This window comes from Stegodyphus dumicola, chromosome 1 (genome assembly GCF_044657685.1).
Source record: "Stegodyphus dumicola isolate Sdum_Otavi_A_Nest chromosome 1, ASM4465768v1".
NCBI lineage: Eukaryota > Metazoa > Arthropoda > Arachnida > Araneae > Eresidae > Stegodyphus > Stegodyphus dumicola.
The window spans coordinates 188,157,724-188,171,757 of NC_140768.1; the positions used below are offsets into that span (position 1 = coordinate 188,157,724).

Consider the following 14,034-nt stretch of genomic DNA (forward strand, 5'->3'; position numbering starts at 1 on the left):
ACTAAGGCTGTTGCACCACTGAGTTTAGTTTCTTATGAAACTTAATTACATGAAGCACATAACTCAAACTTCAAATATGATTTTTTATTGACTGACCATTCTGTAGATTTGCAGCAAAAGTTAAAACTGCCTTCTCTTTTTTTCCCAAAAAGTAATGACAAAGATTTTCGTAAAATTCTGGAAAATTTACTAAACTAATTCATATTCTATTCCTATTATACACAAAATAAAAAATATTACTTACGACAACCAAGCTCATCAGACCCATCACGACAATCTTCACGACCATCACACCTTTTAGCTGCATTTACACATTCAAAAGATGTGCAATATATTTCATCAGGTGCACAGGTCTGAGGTATACCTTGATCTGTAGCAGCTTCAAGAGAAATGGAAAATGTGCTTTTATACCTCTAGTAAAGTTCAAACAATTAATAATAAAAATTTAATTAAGGGCATATGAGAGTAAAATTTAATATAACAGTTTTTTAATCCCTTATTCTCCAGAGAAAATTTTAAATTCCAGAAAACCTTTAATTAAAGGAAAATATTACCTCCAAATGACCTAACAGAAAAACCTTCAGGAGACAATTTATATTTTCCTAAGGAGCCAGACTGAATAACTTGTTTTATCACATCTTCTATACTTTCTCTGTCATTACTACCCAGAGAACCAACATCAAGTGTGACTAGAACATATTCTTTGCTGGAATGTGGAAGAGGGCTGAAACAGAAAATTGTATAATTATAAATTTACAGTTATATGGCTTGCTTTACAATTTTATGCTTAATGCTCTACAGTTTCTAAGAAGAGCATAAATGTATTTTAAATGTATGTAGTTCATTATAACTGTACAGCATTCAAAGATCAATTCAAAGGCGATAGCTGTGCCATAATGCAATAGATTTGAATGCTGTGCCATAATGCAATGACAGCCTTACAAAGATTGCCTCTGAAAAGCATTTTCTAAGTGAACTGACTGATATTCATATTATACACAGGATAAATCATGATGTCAAATTGAATTGGCATTCAAATATAGGATGAATTACCAGTATTCAATGGCTTCTCAAACACTGGTAAGCCAAAAAAAAAAAGAAAGAAAGAAAAAGAACAGAGGACGAGCATAATGGACCTCTTGTGATGACTAGTTCCTTTGAACAAACATTTGAAAGTAACCAATGTTTCTGAGAATGTACATAAGCACGTCAATTTGCATTTAAACATCTGTTAAGCATTTTTTGAAGTCCCCCAAGATTTTATAAAAGTAATATATTATTAAAACAAATGGTTTTTGCTGCTTTGTTGCTTATTTTTGATTGCTTGGTTTAATGTTGTTGATCTTCCTTTACTCTTGATATGTTAATGTGGATTTTATCTGCTTGCTTAATTTTATCTAGTGTTGGATGGAAAAAAAAATAACATCAGTCAAATGATGTGAGAAAAATGTAATATATGTTAAAACAAATGATTGGAATTAAATTGAAGAAACCAATAAAATTGAATAACCAAAATGAAGAAATCAATAAAATTGTTAAAACTGATAAACTTCTTTTGTACATAAGAAAAACAATGCCAGATTGGATCTTACCTAACATGGGATAATCAAGGACATGTGGCACAAAACAGAAGTGTATTTCTGACTGAAATTCCTCATATAGATGCCAAATATGTCATAAATATTTTGTCAAATATTTCATTTGGAGCTCTATCTCCTGAATTTAACTGACAGAAGTACAAGAGCTGTGAAAATTATTTATGGCAGTTACAGAATTATTGCCATTAAAATTCTGATTAGATTTCACACTTTTGACAAACTGGCTGCTCCAAAGATATTCAAGTACCTTTTGCAGAAAAAGCCAGTAGAATTTTATATTTTTAACTTGTTTACAAGCATTACATTAAGTGTTGCTCATTATAATCATGTCTGTCCACATTTATTTTGATAAAAATAAATGATAACCAAAAATATGCTTCAAAACAGCAAAGGAATTTAATATAAAAATATAAGGAACATATCACCAGGCATTTTGATTATGAAATGTTCATAACATTTCTGGAAATTACATGACCAATGCTATATCCCTAATTTTTATATTCGGACTGCATCCTTCAATGGAACAAAACATGGCAATGTAAAATTTTAAATTAAGCAACCTTAGTTTGTTATATATGCTTTCAGGAAACATTTTGCTTTTAAGGGGGGGGGAAGAATACTGCAGAATTCCTTTTGCTCTTGAAGAAGAAAGATTTGCATTTGATTGTCTTCAAGATTAACAGAATTAATCAAAATACAGGTCAAAGTAAGGTTCCATGTTTGCCTAATTTAAATGGTTGACTGAAACCAAAACCAAACTTTTTGGCGACTTAACCCCTCACTTGGCGACATTTTTGTGTCACTTGGCAATTTTTTTTAATTATTTATTTTTGACTTTATCTGTTTTTTTTTTTTTTTTTTTTAATTATTCTGTAACAGTTTGATTATATTAACCAAGCTGTTGATCACAATAAATGACGCATTTTCCACGTTTCCGTATATAAAAATCAGGACTTCGGCAAATTGCTAACAATATCCGAATGATAACATTAACCACGATTACGTAATGCAATAAATATTTCTGCTTTAAATTTTTTAGATCATTCGGATATATGTAACGAATTGCCAAAGTCTCAACCATTTACACATGAAAACGGGAAAAATACACTGCTTATTGTGATCAAAAAGTCAGTTAATGGTATCAAAATACTATAGCATGAAATTGATTAACTGAAGTAAAGTCAGCAAATGACAGATAAAATTTTCAAATAAAGTAAAGAATTTGCCAAATACCAAAGACTTGTCATGAGAAAAGGTATTAAGTTGCCACTAATCTTGATTTTGATTAATGACAATTACATCCTAAGGAATTCATTTTCGAAGTTTTAGGAAGATCGGCCAAACATTGCATTTTTGTGAAAAAATTATTGACTCGCTGCCTTTGAGCTTTACATTTACATGAATGTTTTATTCTGGGACACAGTCTTTTTTTTTTTTTTTTTTTTTTTTTTTTCCCCTCATTCTACTTTGTAATTTTTATCATAGTTTAGCAGAAAGCATAATGATTTAAGGAATAAAACTGACTTGTTAAAACTTATGACCAATTTCAAAAGTGAATCTACAGAATGCTGCTCTTAAGTTAAGTTATCATAAAATACTATCTGTGCTAAAAACAAAAAGCAATTAATTAAGTACAAATAAACCAGGCAGCATATTAAGATCAAGCAACGCAACCATTTTATTAGCGTATGCTACAGTCGGCTTAAGAAAAAACTAGAGAGAGTAAAAACATGAGTTGAGTAGTAGCATGTCTGATACAGAGTTGAGTAGTAGCTTGTCTGATACAGAGTTGTTACTATAATACTTCCTTCACAAGCTACAACTTATTTAAGATTAAGTTAGCATTCATTAACAAGACTATTAAATGAAAACAGTCCTAACAAGATACACAGTTCTTTGAACCTAACACTAGGCAATGATTTAATCATGATGTCTGCTAATTGCATTTTACTAGGAACATGCTTGATGAATAGTTCACCATCAATAAATTTTTCTCGCACAAAGTGATAATGGACATCTATGTGCTTGGACCGTTTATGGTATTCAGGATTCTTGGCAAGTTTCACAGCACTAGCATTATCTACCAGAAGAGAGGGAGTTTCGATATTTGTTATATCGCTGAGCAGATGTTTCAGCCAAATTAGTTCTTCAGCACTCTCACTCGCAGCAACATATTCGGCCTCTGTAGTAGATAAAACCACACTCTTCTGCTTTTGGCTCATCCACGAGAAGGCTCCACATGAAAATTTATAGAGACCATTCCAGTTCTTGAGAGTCTTGTTTTTAAATCACCTGCATAATCAGCATCACTGTATACTTCGACCGCCTGGTGATAAGGGACTTCTTGCCCTATCAATTTATTTTCTGTGTCATCAAAAACAAAGCTTTTGTCACTTGGAGTTCATATTGGCGGAGTCCATATGAAATTTTGAGAGAACTTTTTTTAAATAGGCACACTGATTCACAAAAATTGAACCATCATTCAATCTTGTTATGTTCATACCTAGAAATTGATTTAATGAACCCCTCGTGATCTGAAAAGCATGACCAAGTTGACTCATAAACTCCTCCACTTCAACTTTGTCCCAGCAGCAAGGCCATCATCTACATAGATAACAACAAGGAGTTTCTTGTCAGTTCTGTGTCTGATAAACAAGCGGGGATCAGCTGTACTAACTTCCGGCACCTGGTCTTTCATAAAATTCACAAAACACTGATTCCAGCAACGGGGTGCTTGTTTGAGTCCATATAAACTTTTGTGCAATTTACAGACTCTCCCACTATTATCATTGAAGCCTTCTGGTTGTGTCATGAACACTTCCTCATTAAGGGTTCCATACAAGAATGCAGTCTTTACATCAAACTGCTGCATGTACAAATTTTCTTTTGCCGCCACAGCAAGAACAGCTCTCACAGTGTCATATCTTGCAACAGGGCTGAATGCCTCGTCGTAGTCAAAGCCTGCTTTTTGGGCATAACCTTTGGCCACAAGATGAGCTTTGTGTCGCTCCACAGCACCATCTGGATTAAATTTCTTCCTCAGCACCCATCGACAGTTGATAACTTTGGAACCTTTGGGTCTCTTAACAAGTTCCCATGTTTCATTTTCATGAAGGGCTTTTATTTCTTCTTTCATGGCTTCTAGCCACAAGTCACTTTCACTTGACGAAAGAGCTTCAAAATATGTGGATGGATTTTCACTGTTTTCAAATTCTTCTACTGCAGCTACGTTTGCCATCAGATATTCTCCAGATTTCATCCATGCAGGAGGGCTTCGGTTTCTTTCAGATTTTCTAACAGGCTTTTGTTCTTCAGATGAATTACGTTTTTCACTCCGAGTTTCTTCATACCTTTTATTTAAGTCATCAACCACCTCCACTGTCACAGGAGTGGTGCACAAACGTTCTGGTTTGAAGTCAACATCTCAAGATCGCATTATTTTCTTCTGAGAGGGCAGATAGATCTTATAACCATCTTTCTTGTTTACATACCCCATAAAATGACCACGAACACTTTTGTCATCAAATTTACGTCTGAAGATCTTTGGTATATAAACATAGCATTCGGTTCCAAATACTTTCAGGTGGTCAAGTTTATTTTTTGGCTCACCAGACCAAAGCTCATGAGGACTCTTACTTTTGTCTGGGGATAAACCAGTGTGATTTAGCAGATACGCTGCGGTTTCACATGCGTTGGCCCAAAGTGACCGAGGCAATGCACTTGTTGCAAGCATAGAACGTGCCAGTTCAACAATTGTTCGGTTTTCCCTCTGTGCTGCGCCATTCTGCTCTGGTGAGTATGGTACACTGAGAGTTAGTGCTACACCTTTTTCAGCAAATATCTTTTAAACTTCACCACAGACAAATTCTCCTCCTCCATCACAACGGAAATGTTTCACAACATGGCCAAGATTAGCGGCTTCATTGAGAAACGTACGTACACAACAACTAACGTCACTTTTCTTTTTCAAAAAGAAGATTTTACGATATTTGCTATAGTCATCTTTAAACAAACATAATATCTTGCACCACTAAAGGAGCCCACAGACATAGGGCCATTGACATCAGCATTAATGATTTCACCAGTTGACATCGCTCTTTATAGGGACGTGACTTGAAGGGTTTTCGATGAGCTTTTCCCAGAGCACATCCATCACAAAATTCACTTGTCACTGCATTACTTACAGATATGCCCATATCAGTTAGCAGTTTTCGAACGTGTCGCTTATTTTGGTGACCAAGGCATTCATGCCATAGCTGCAAAGATTTAGTCTTGGAAGTAATAGTTATCTCAGCTGGACTTACTGGGATAATAACCCTCATAGACATAATGCATGTGCCATCTCTCCAGGATCCAACTGCAACAAGTTCTTCATTACGAAAAAATTCAGCATACCTTCCAGTCATTTTTACTTTAACTCTGTGCTTGGCAGCCCGTTGTACAGAGAATAGATGCCGTTTCACATCAGGTACATACCAGACATTTTCCATGTGAGCATCATACCATTTACCTTGAATACAAACTTCAATGTTTATTCTGCCAGATCCATATGCGTAGATCTTGTTATTATCAGCAAGTGATACCTCAATTGGCACAGGAAAATGTCTGTAAGAAGTAAAGTACTGTTTCTTAGCAGTCATGTGGTGTGAAGCACCAGAATCACAGACCCAAACATCAGGGTGTGTTTTGTTTGCACTAGCGACAAATGCACCTTTATTATGCTTCGATACATTTAACTTTCTCTTAGGGCAGTCCTTACAAAGACCACACTTAAAAAAGTTCTTTTGCTTGAAATTACTAGATTTATTACCTACAGTACTTTCAGGAAGTCTTTCCTTATTTTTCACAGTTTTTTGCTTAAAACCCGGCACACGGGCTGCAAATGCACCATAATCCACAGCAGCATTAGATTTAACACGTTGTTCAATTGTACAAAATTTTTCAACAAGATTCTTGGTTGTTCGTTTATCAGAGTCTAGAGACTCCCAAACATTGCTGAATTCTTGGAATTCTGAACCCACAGTAAGCAATATTTTGCCATGCAGTAATTCTTCTGGAATATTACTTGATCCAATACGATTTAATTCACCATTCATATCCATGTAGATTCTTTCAACTTTAGCTGCATGTGTAGCAACATTGTCATTAGGATCTCTACCGACTTGAAAAAATTGTGTCATCAGTAAATTAAGTCTCTGAATACTGCTTTGCTCAAAAACACTAATTAATTTGTCCCAAATGTCCTTTGCATTCGAGTACGTCATCACTAAATCCGCTACAGAAGTGCTCAACGTACTTGCAATAAGCGCGGCTGCCTTAGCATTATCACGCCGCCATTCAGCCACCTTTTTCACGTGCTCATCCGCACTAACATCACCGTTTACAGCGACCGGACAAATTTTAGTTCCATCAATAGTTAATGTGAGATCATATTGTTCAAGGTGCATTTTCATTTGCAACTTCCATTTGCTCCAATTTTCCGCACCTTCTAGTTTATCGATTTGTACTTTCAAATCCATAGCGTCTCGCTGTTAGGCCTAGCATGCGGTTCTCTTCACTTTTCAAAAAATTTTAGCAGATATTAAATTCACGCAGATTTAAAACATGCTGAGCCCATAACCTGTTGAAGTTATCGTAAAATATTACCTGGGCTAAAAACAAAAAGCAATTAATTAAGTACAAATAAACCAGGAAGCATATTAAGATCAAGCAACGCAATCGTTTTATTAGCGCATGCTACAGTCGGCTTAAGAAAAAACTAGAGAGAGTAAAAACATGAGTTGAGTAGTAGCTTGTCTGATACAGAGTTGAGTAGTAGCTTGTCTGATACAGAGTTGTTACTACAATAAAGTTAAACAGTTCTTAACCAATTCAGAAGTCAAACAACAAAAATCAGCATTATATTTTCAAATTTTCACAGGACTATTTTCGATGGTTTTACCGAACCACCATCCTCAGCTGTAAAAGTGCAAAAGAACAAGATATGATATAATGATTAGATAAGATAAGAAAGCCTGGGACAGAAAATAAGCTAGTGGAACCATCTGTTGATGAAACCAGAGCAAAAACAATTTCTTTAAAGGCTGAAGGCAAAGATGAATTGGAATTTGGATCGTTAACTAGAACAAAGATTTTTTGAATGTGAAATGCCTGTAGAAAATACAGTTCTCCAATGGAAGATGTTTTTTGAATAATTATAGCAGCAGAAAAATTAAAAACAACAACAGAAGACTTCTGTGTTTCCATTTTTCTAACATATGCCTCATGTTCCTTGATGTGACATTTTAAGGCTCTCTTAGTTTGGCCAATGTAAATTAAGCCACACTGGCAAGGAATCCTATAAATACCTCAGGAATTCATATCCGGAATGGAGTCCTTGAGTATGGAACTCGGAATTTTATTGATGGGAGAATAAACGACCTGAAAGTTAAATTTTTGCAAAATATGTGCAACTTCATAGCTAATTGATGGAAAGAAGGGAAGGGAATGACAAGAGAATTTTTATAATCTCCTAAAACAAGAGTGTGCCTTTTAGTGTGTTGAGATGAGAATTTTTTAACTGCTTGATTAATAATGTTGGGTGAAAAGCCCCTGTCAACAGCTATTGCTTTTAAATAATTTAGTTCTTTATCAAGGGATAGTTTAGAGGAGCAAACTTGAAGAGCATGGAAAACATAGGAATAAAATGAAGCTAACTTTTGTTTAGTCAGATGACATGATTTAAAGTATGGTGGAAGGCAAACCAATGAAGGTTTACGGTAAACCATAGTACTGAAGTTGGATGCATTACATGTTACCAGAATATCGAGAAGTGGAAGAGAATTGCAAGTCTCAAGTTCAAAAGTGAACTGAATAGCAGGATCAATAGAATTCATGGTTGAAAGAACTTTATTTAAATCATCTTTATTACCTACAAACAGGGTAAAAGTATCATCTACCTAGCGGAACCATACCAGGAAGTTTAAAGTTTCAAACAATTTTGATTCATAATAATGCATGTAGATATCAGCCAGGATGGGACTGATGGGGCTTCCCATGGCTAATCCCTCAGTTGGCTTGTAATATTTATTTTGGAAAACAAAATGTGTTTGTTTCAAACAGAGTGAGAGAAATTAGCTCATCAATTTCGATGCAAGAAAAATGAAATTTGCGAAGTCTGGTTTTTAGACATCTTAATGCACCCTCCACTGGAACATTGGTGAATAATGATTTTACATCAAAAGAAACCACTGACTTCTGAATTAGTATTCGTTCGGCATGTTATTGTGTCTTAATTAGTTCTTAACCACTTTAATGACAGATTTTAAAGAATCATGAAGATCTTGTTTGTAAATAAAATCAAAACCGAAATGAAAATATGGAATGGATGCATAGCAGGAAAATCACAGCGCTGATAAAGCACTGAAGGTTTGATTTACAAATGTTCAAAAAAAGATGTTACTGATCATAGAAACTGGTTTTCCTACTGATTCCTACTGATGTCTAGAGATGCCTACTGATGTCATAGAAAGCTGCAGAATTAGCTGCAAAATTGGGGAATTTTATGGCAACAGATGGCAGGTTCAGCAGATGAAGTAAAAAGAAAAGTGCTTAAAGAATGCACCCATGGTGAAGAAAAATATGCCCATTTACCTGCTACATAAACATGGTAATCAAATGAAGTTACGACCATGGAAACACTTATAATGCCAAAGCCACAAATCCATATAGTGAATTTCCCAAATATACATAGTTATTTAAATTTTAAAGTTCAAAAGGATGTAAAATCTCAATAGATCGTGCAACCATTTTATGCTATTCGAATATATCTGGTAAAAAAGTAAAACTATTACTAACTGAAAAAAAAATCCCTCATGTTTTAAAGTAGCAGCACTTAAATATATTGAAGTTATATACACTGAAGAGCCAAAAAAACTGGTACACCTGCCTAATATAATATATGGCCCTCATGAGAAAGCAGAAGTGCCACAACACGACGTGGCATGGACTCAACTAATCTCTGAAGGTATGCTAGAGGTAATTCACACCATGAATCTTGCATGGCAATCCATAAATCCATAGGAGTGTGATGTGGTGGAGATCTCTTCTGAACAGCATGTTGCAAGGCATCCCAGATGTGCTCATTGAAGTTCATATCTGGAAATCTAGGTGGTCAATGGACATGGCTAAAGTCAGAAAAGTATTCCTGTAGCCACTTGGTAGAAACTCTGGATATGTGGGATGTCACACTGTCCTGCTGGAAATGTCCAAATCCATCACAATGCACAATGGACATGATTGAGTGTAAATGATCAGACAGGATGCTTACATATCTATCACCTGACAGAGTCATATCTAGATGCATCAAGGGTGCCATATCATGCCAAATGCACATGTCCCAAACCATGACAGAGCCTTTACCAGCTGCGACAGTTCTCTATTAATATATACAGTCCATGGATTCATGAGGTTGTCTTCATGCTCGTACATGCCCATCCGCCAAATACAATTGGAAATAAGACTCATCAGATTAGGCAATGTTTTTGAGTCATCAACAGTCCAACAGCAGCGTTGGTTAGCCCAGGCGAAGTGTAAAGCTTTACGTCATTCAGTTAACCCGTTCGGGATGAATGCCGCAAATATGCATCAGCCCTAGATGCCCTTCACAGCCTAATACCGCATCCTTGAGTTATGGCGAATCCTACACAGTGGGATGATTGCAGCACAGTTGCATCATGCTTTTGAAACTAAATATTTACTAACAGATAGCATTACTAATCCATGTTCCATTAAAAAGATTGCTCTTATACATTAGTATTTCTCTCTCTGAGGTCATCAAGTGTCTGTGATTTATTGGATTTTCGTGAATGTAAATACAAACACTAGCACGCTAGTGGGTGAAAAGGGTAACATAAATACATGGGCTTTTAGCTCATTTTGAAGTGGTTGTTTATAGTTTTGATTCTATTTTAGGATGGGATTTTATGGGAGATATTCAAGCATGGATTTTACTTTTAGATTCATTTGTGTAGCCATGATTAAAAGACCACGTTATCTTTCTGAGAAGAAAATATCTAAAGTTATGAATGATCAAACTATGGATCTTTCCAATGATGACAATGAAACAACTATAAATTATTGGAGTTCTTCACATAGTAGTTCTGAATCTTCAAATTCTGAATTAGAAGATGATAATAAAAGACATATATGATTGAAATTATCCTTGATAATAATGCAATGTCGGTCTCTGTACTGATCCTTGCTTTGAGATTTTTCATACAGCTTTGAAATATTAATTATTACAATATTCTTCAAGTATTTCATAATGTTACACATAAATATTTAAAATTTTTTTAATATTTTGTATCAACATTTAGTGTTTAATTTAGGTACTTTTAGTTATAGTGAAATACAATATATTTATATTTTTACTGTTTAATATCAATTAATTTAATTTTTTGTTATGATTGAAATTATGATAATATGTGATCTTTAATCACATATTTAAAAATGGTTTCATTTCTACGTAAAGTGTACATTTCATCCATTATTATATAATGTGTACGTTCCGAAACTGCATATTAGGCTTAGTGGGAGAAATGCCCCGGCCTGTAAGCACAGTCCACGTGTAACAGCTCCCGTCCTGAGGGAGCGCTATCTTCCGTGGGCTGCTGTCCGGAACAGGTTAACAATGGTACACGAGTGGGCCTTCAGCTCCAAAAGACATATTAATGATGATCCATTGAATAGTTCACATACTGGCACTTGCTGATGCCCCAGCACTGAAATCTGTAGCAATTTGAAAAAGTTGCATGTTTGTCATAGTTAATGATTCTCGTCAGATGTCATTGGTTCGATCTTTCACGGGCTTTTTATGGCCGCAGCAATATCGAAGATTTGATGTTTTACCAAATTTCCGATATTCACGGTACACTTGTGAAATGATCATATGCAAAAATCCAAATTTTATCACTACTTCGGAGAGGCTATGTACCACCTCTCCTACACTGACTATAACACGACGTTCAAACTCACTTAAATCTTGATAACCTGCCATTGTAGCACCAGTAACTGATCTAACAACTTTAAGAGATATTTATTGTCTTACATAGGTGCTGCCAAATATCACGCTTCACAGTGAGTGGTTCTGTACCTCTCTTACTTATTATACATATGCCTATACCAGTTTGTTTGGCTCCTCGGTGTATCTCTGTTATTTATATATGTACGCCTATACAAGTTACCTCAGTGTATCACCATTAAATACTATAGACATAATTCAGCCATGTGACGAAGGACTTATTAGAATTGTGAAATAATATTATCACCATGAAATGAGTGTTAAAGAGTCCTTTACAGCACAGATGATACATATATAACTAGAAATGAATCAGTAGGAAAAATCCACTTTCTTGATGTGCTGCATTTGCTGAACATATCCTAAAACAGCATCTTGAAAAAAGACATTTTAAGGTAACCTTTTAATAAATCATGAAATAGAGAAAGTTGAAGAACTAAAGACAATATTCCCAGCTAATATGAGTGGTAAAGCATTTAAAACTTAAGTGGATATTAATGAAAAAACTCATTGCAGCATCAATGCTACCTGCCAGCTGCTGCTTTTGGAAAGAAGGTAAACTTTCTGTAGATGATAATGATAAAATTGGTGAATTTCCTGCAAACACTGAAAGGAAGGATGCTTTATGAGTATGAAGATTAGGGATACAGTATGAGTTAAATAATTTCCAGACATTAAGAATATGAACATTAACAAATAAACTTTAGAGTAATATTTGAAGACAATAAAAGAGTAATGATTTTTCTTCATAATTAAAATACTATGTAGGTAAGTATTTATATGTTTATATTTATACTAAATTAATACTAAATTAATCATTGATATTTTGAAGGATATTTTTCTGGTTACTTGTTGTTATTGTTTGGATAAATGTGATTGCATTAAGCGGTGCCTATTGTATATATATTCAACCATTTTAAGTTCAACAATGACTAAGTCTAAAAGTTGAGGGAAGACATAATCCATTGCTCACTATATCAGATTTAACTCATGTCAATTATGTACTGAATCCTAAGATAACAACCTTTTCTTTGTTTTGTTTGTTTGTATACACAGTCAGTCATGAAACTATTTTGGTTAATTTATGTTCAAATATTTTTCATAGATAAAACACATTTCTTATTTTAAATATTATTAGATTATATATGCATATTTAAAAATGCATTAATAAAGAAAATGAGTACTGATATATAATAAATAATAAAATTAATGGTGCTACTTTGGTAGATGGTTGCACGGATTTTGGCGATTTTTTGGCGAGTAATATGACTTATGGTAAACCCATTGCTGGATAAGTTATTTATTGTAACTGACACTCTGTTGTCATTTTATTTAAAAAATAATGGGTTTTATTATGCATAAATTTCGTGTTTTAAATATTATTTATGGCTTTTAAATATTAAAAATCAATTTAATTTTGCATTTTTATTTGAAATAAAAATTTTATTGTTTATGATATTTTATGCAATTTTATGTTGTGGATGATGTAATCAATTACGTCACCTAACTTTAAAAGTAATTAGTTTTAATATCTATAAATTTAATCTAATGTTTAAACATTATTTATGGCTCTTAAATATTAAAATACAATTTAATTTTGAATTTTTTTTAAAAATGATTTTATTATGTATGACTATTTAAATAATTTTAATTCTAGGTGTGATGTCATCAGCTCTCTGATTGTTTATAGAATATTTGTGCATTAACAAGCTGTAATCAGCTCCCTGATTGGATACTGAAAATTTGTGCATTACCGCGCCATTTTAAAATTTAATTCATATCTTCGAATTCCCCAAAAGATGAATGTTGTTATTGGCAAGTACCAAGAATTATTGGTATCGGAATCAAAAAATTGTCTTTGTACTTCAGGGAGGGGCGGTTAACGGATCTTCGAAATCTTAAAAACATCTATTATTAAAAAAGTCAACATCTATTATTGTAGGGTTCCCCCCCCCCAAAATTTTTTTGTTTTTAATTTTCATGATCCATTAATTTGGCTCTAAATTGTTTTATCTATATATATATATATACATATATACATATATATTTTTTTTAATTTTTTTATTCTTGCCCCTGATATTACATTTTTTTCAAATTTTTTTCATTGATATCTAAATTATGATTCCAATTTTTTTGTGGTACTTATCAATAAATGACAGGTTAAATGACTCAAAAAATGTAAGTACATATTTTTCTGTAATTATATAATTGTATATTTCAATTTTTGTTAAAAAAATTAATGCACTATTTTCAAAAATTGCTGAGATAATTATTGTCACATATGTTTTAATGTTAATTATATTCTATGCAGCGTATTTTAAAGTATTTGAATTTAATAATATTCTAATTCTTTTAAATGTTGGTATGATGGTTTTTAAT

The 14,034-nt window shown here is 33.6% G+C and overlaps 1 protein-coding gene across 27 annotated transcripts in view; it reads right to left on the reverse strand.

Moving 5' to 3' along the window:
* trol (terribly reduced optic lobes) overlaps positions 1-14,034 on the reverse strand; it is a 743,500-nt gene that overhangs the window by 396,833 nt on the left and 332,633 nt on the right. For all 27 annotated transcript variants that reach the window (XM_085823935.1, XM_085823887.1, XM_085823928.1 and 24 more), the window contains 2 exons: positions 555-724; positions 245-379 (listed from right to left, as the gene is read on the reverse strand). In XM_085823935.1, the coding sequence (XP_085680061.1) occupies positions 245-379; positions 555-724 (305 nt within the window). The remainder of the gene's footprint in view (positions 1-244; positions 380-554; positions 725-14,034) is intronic.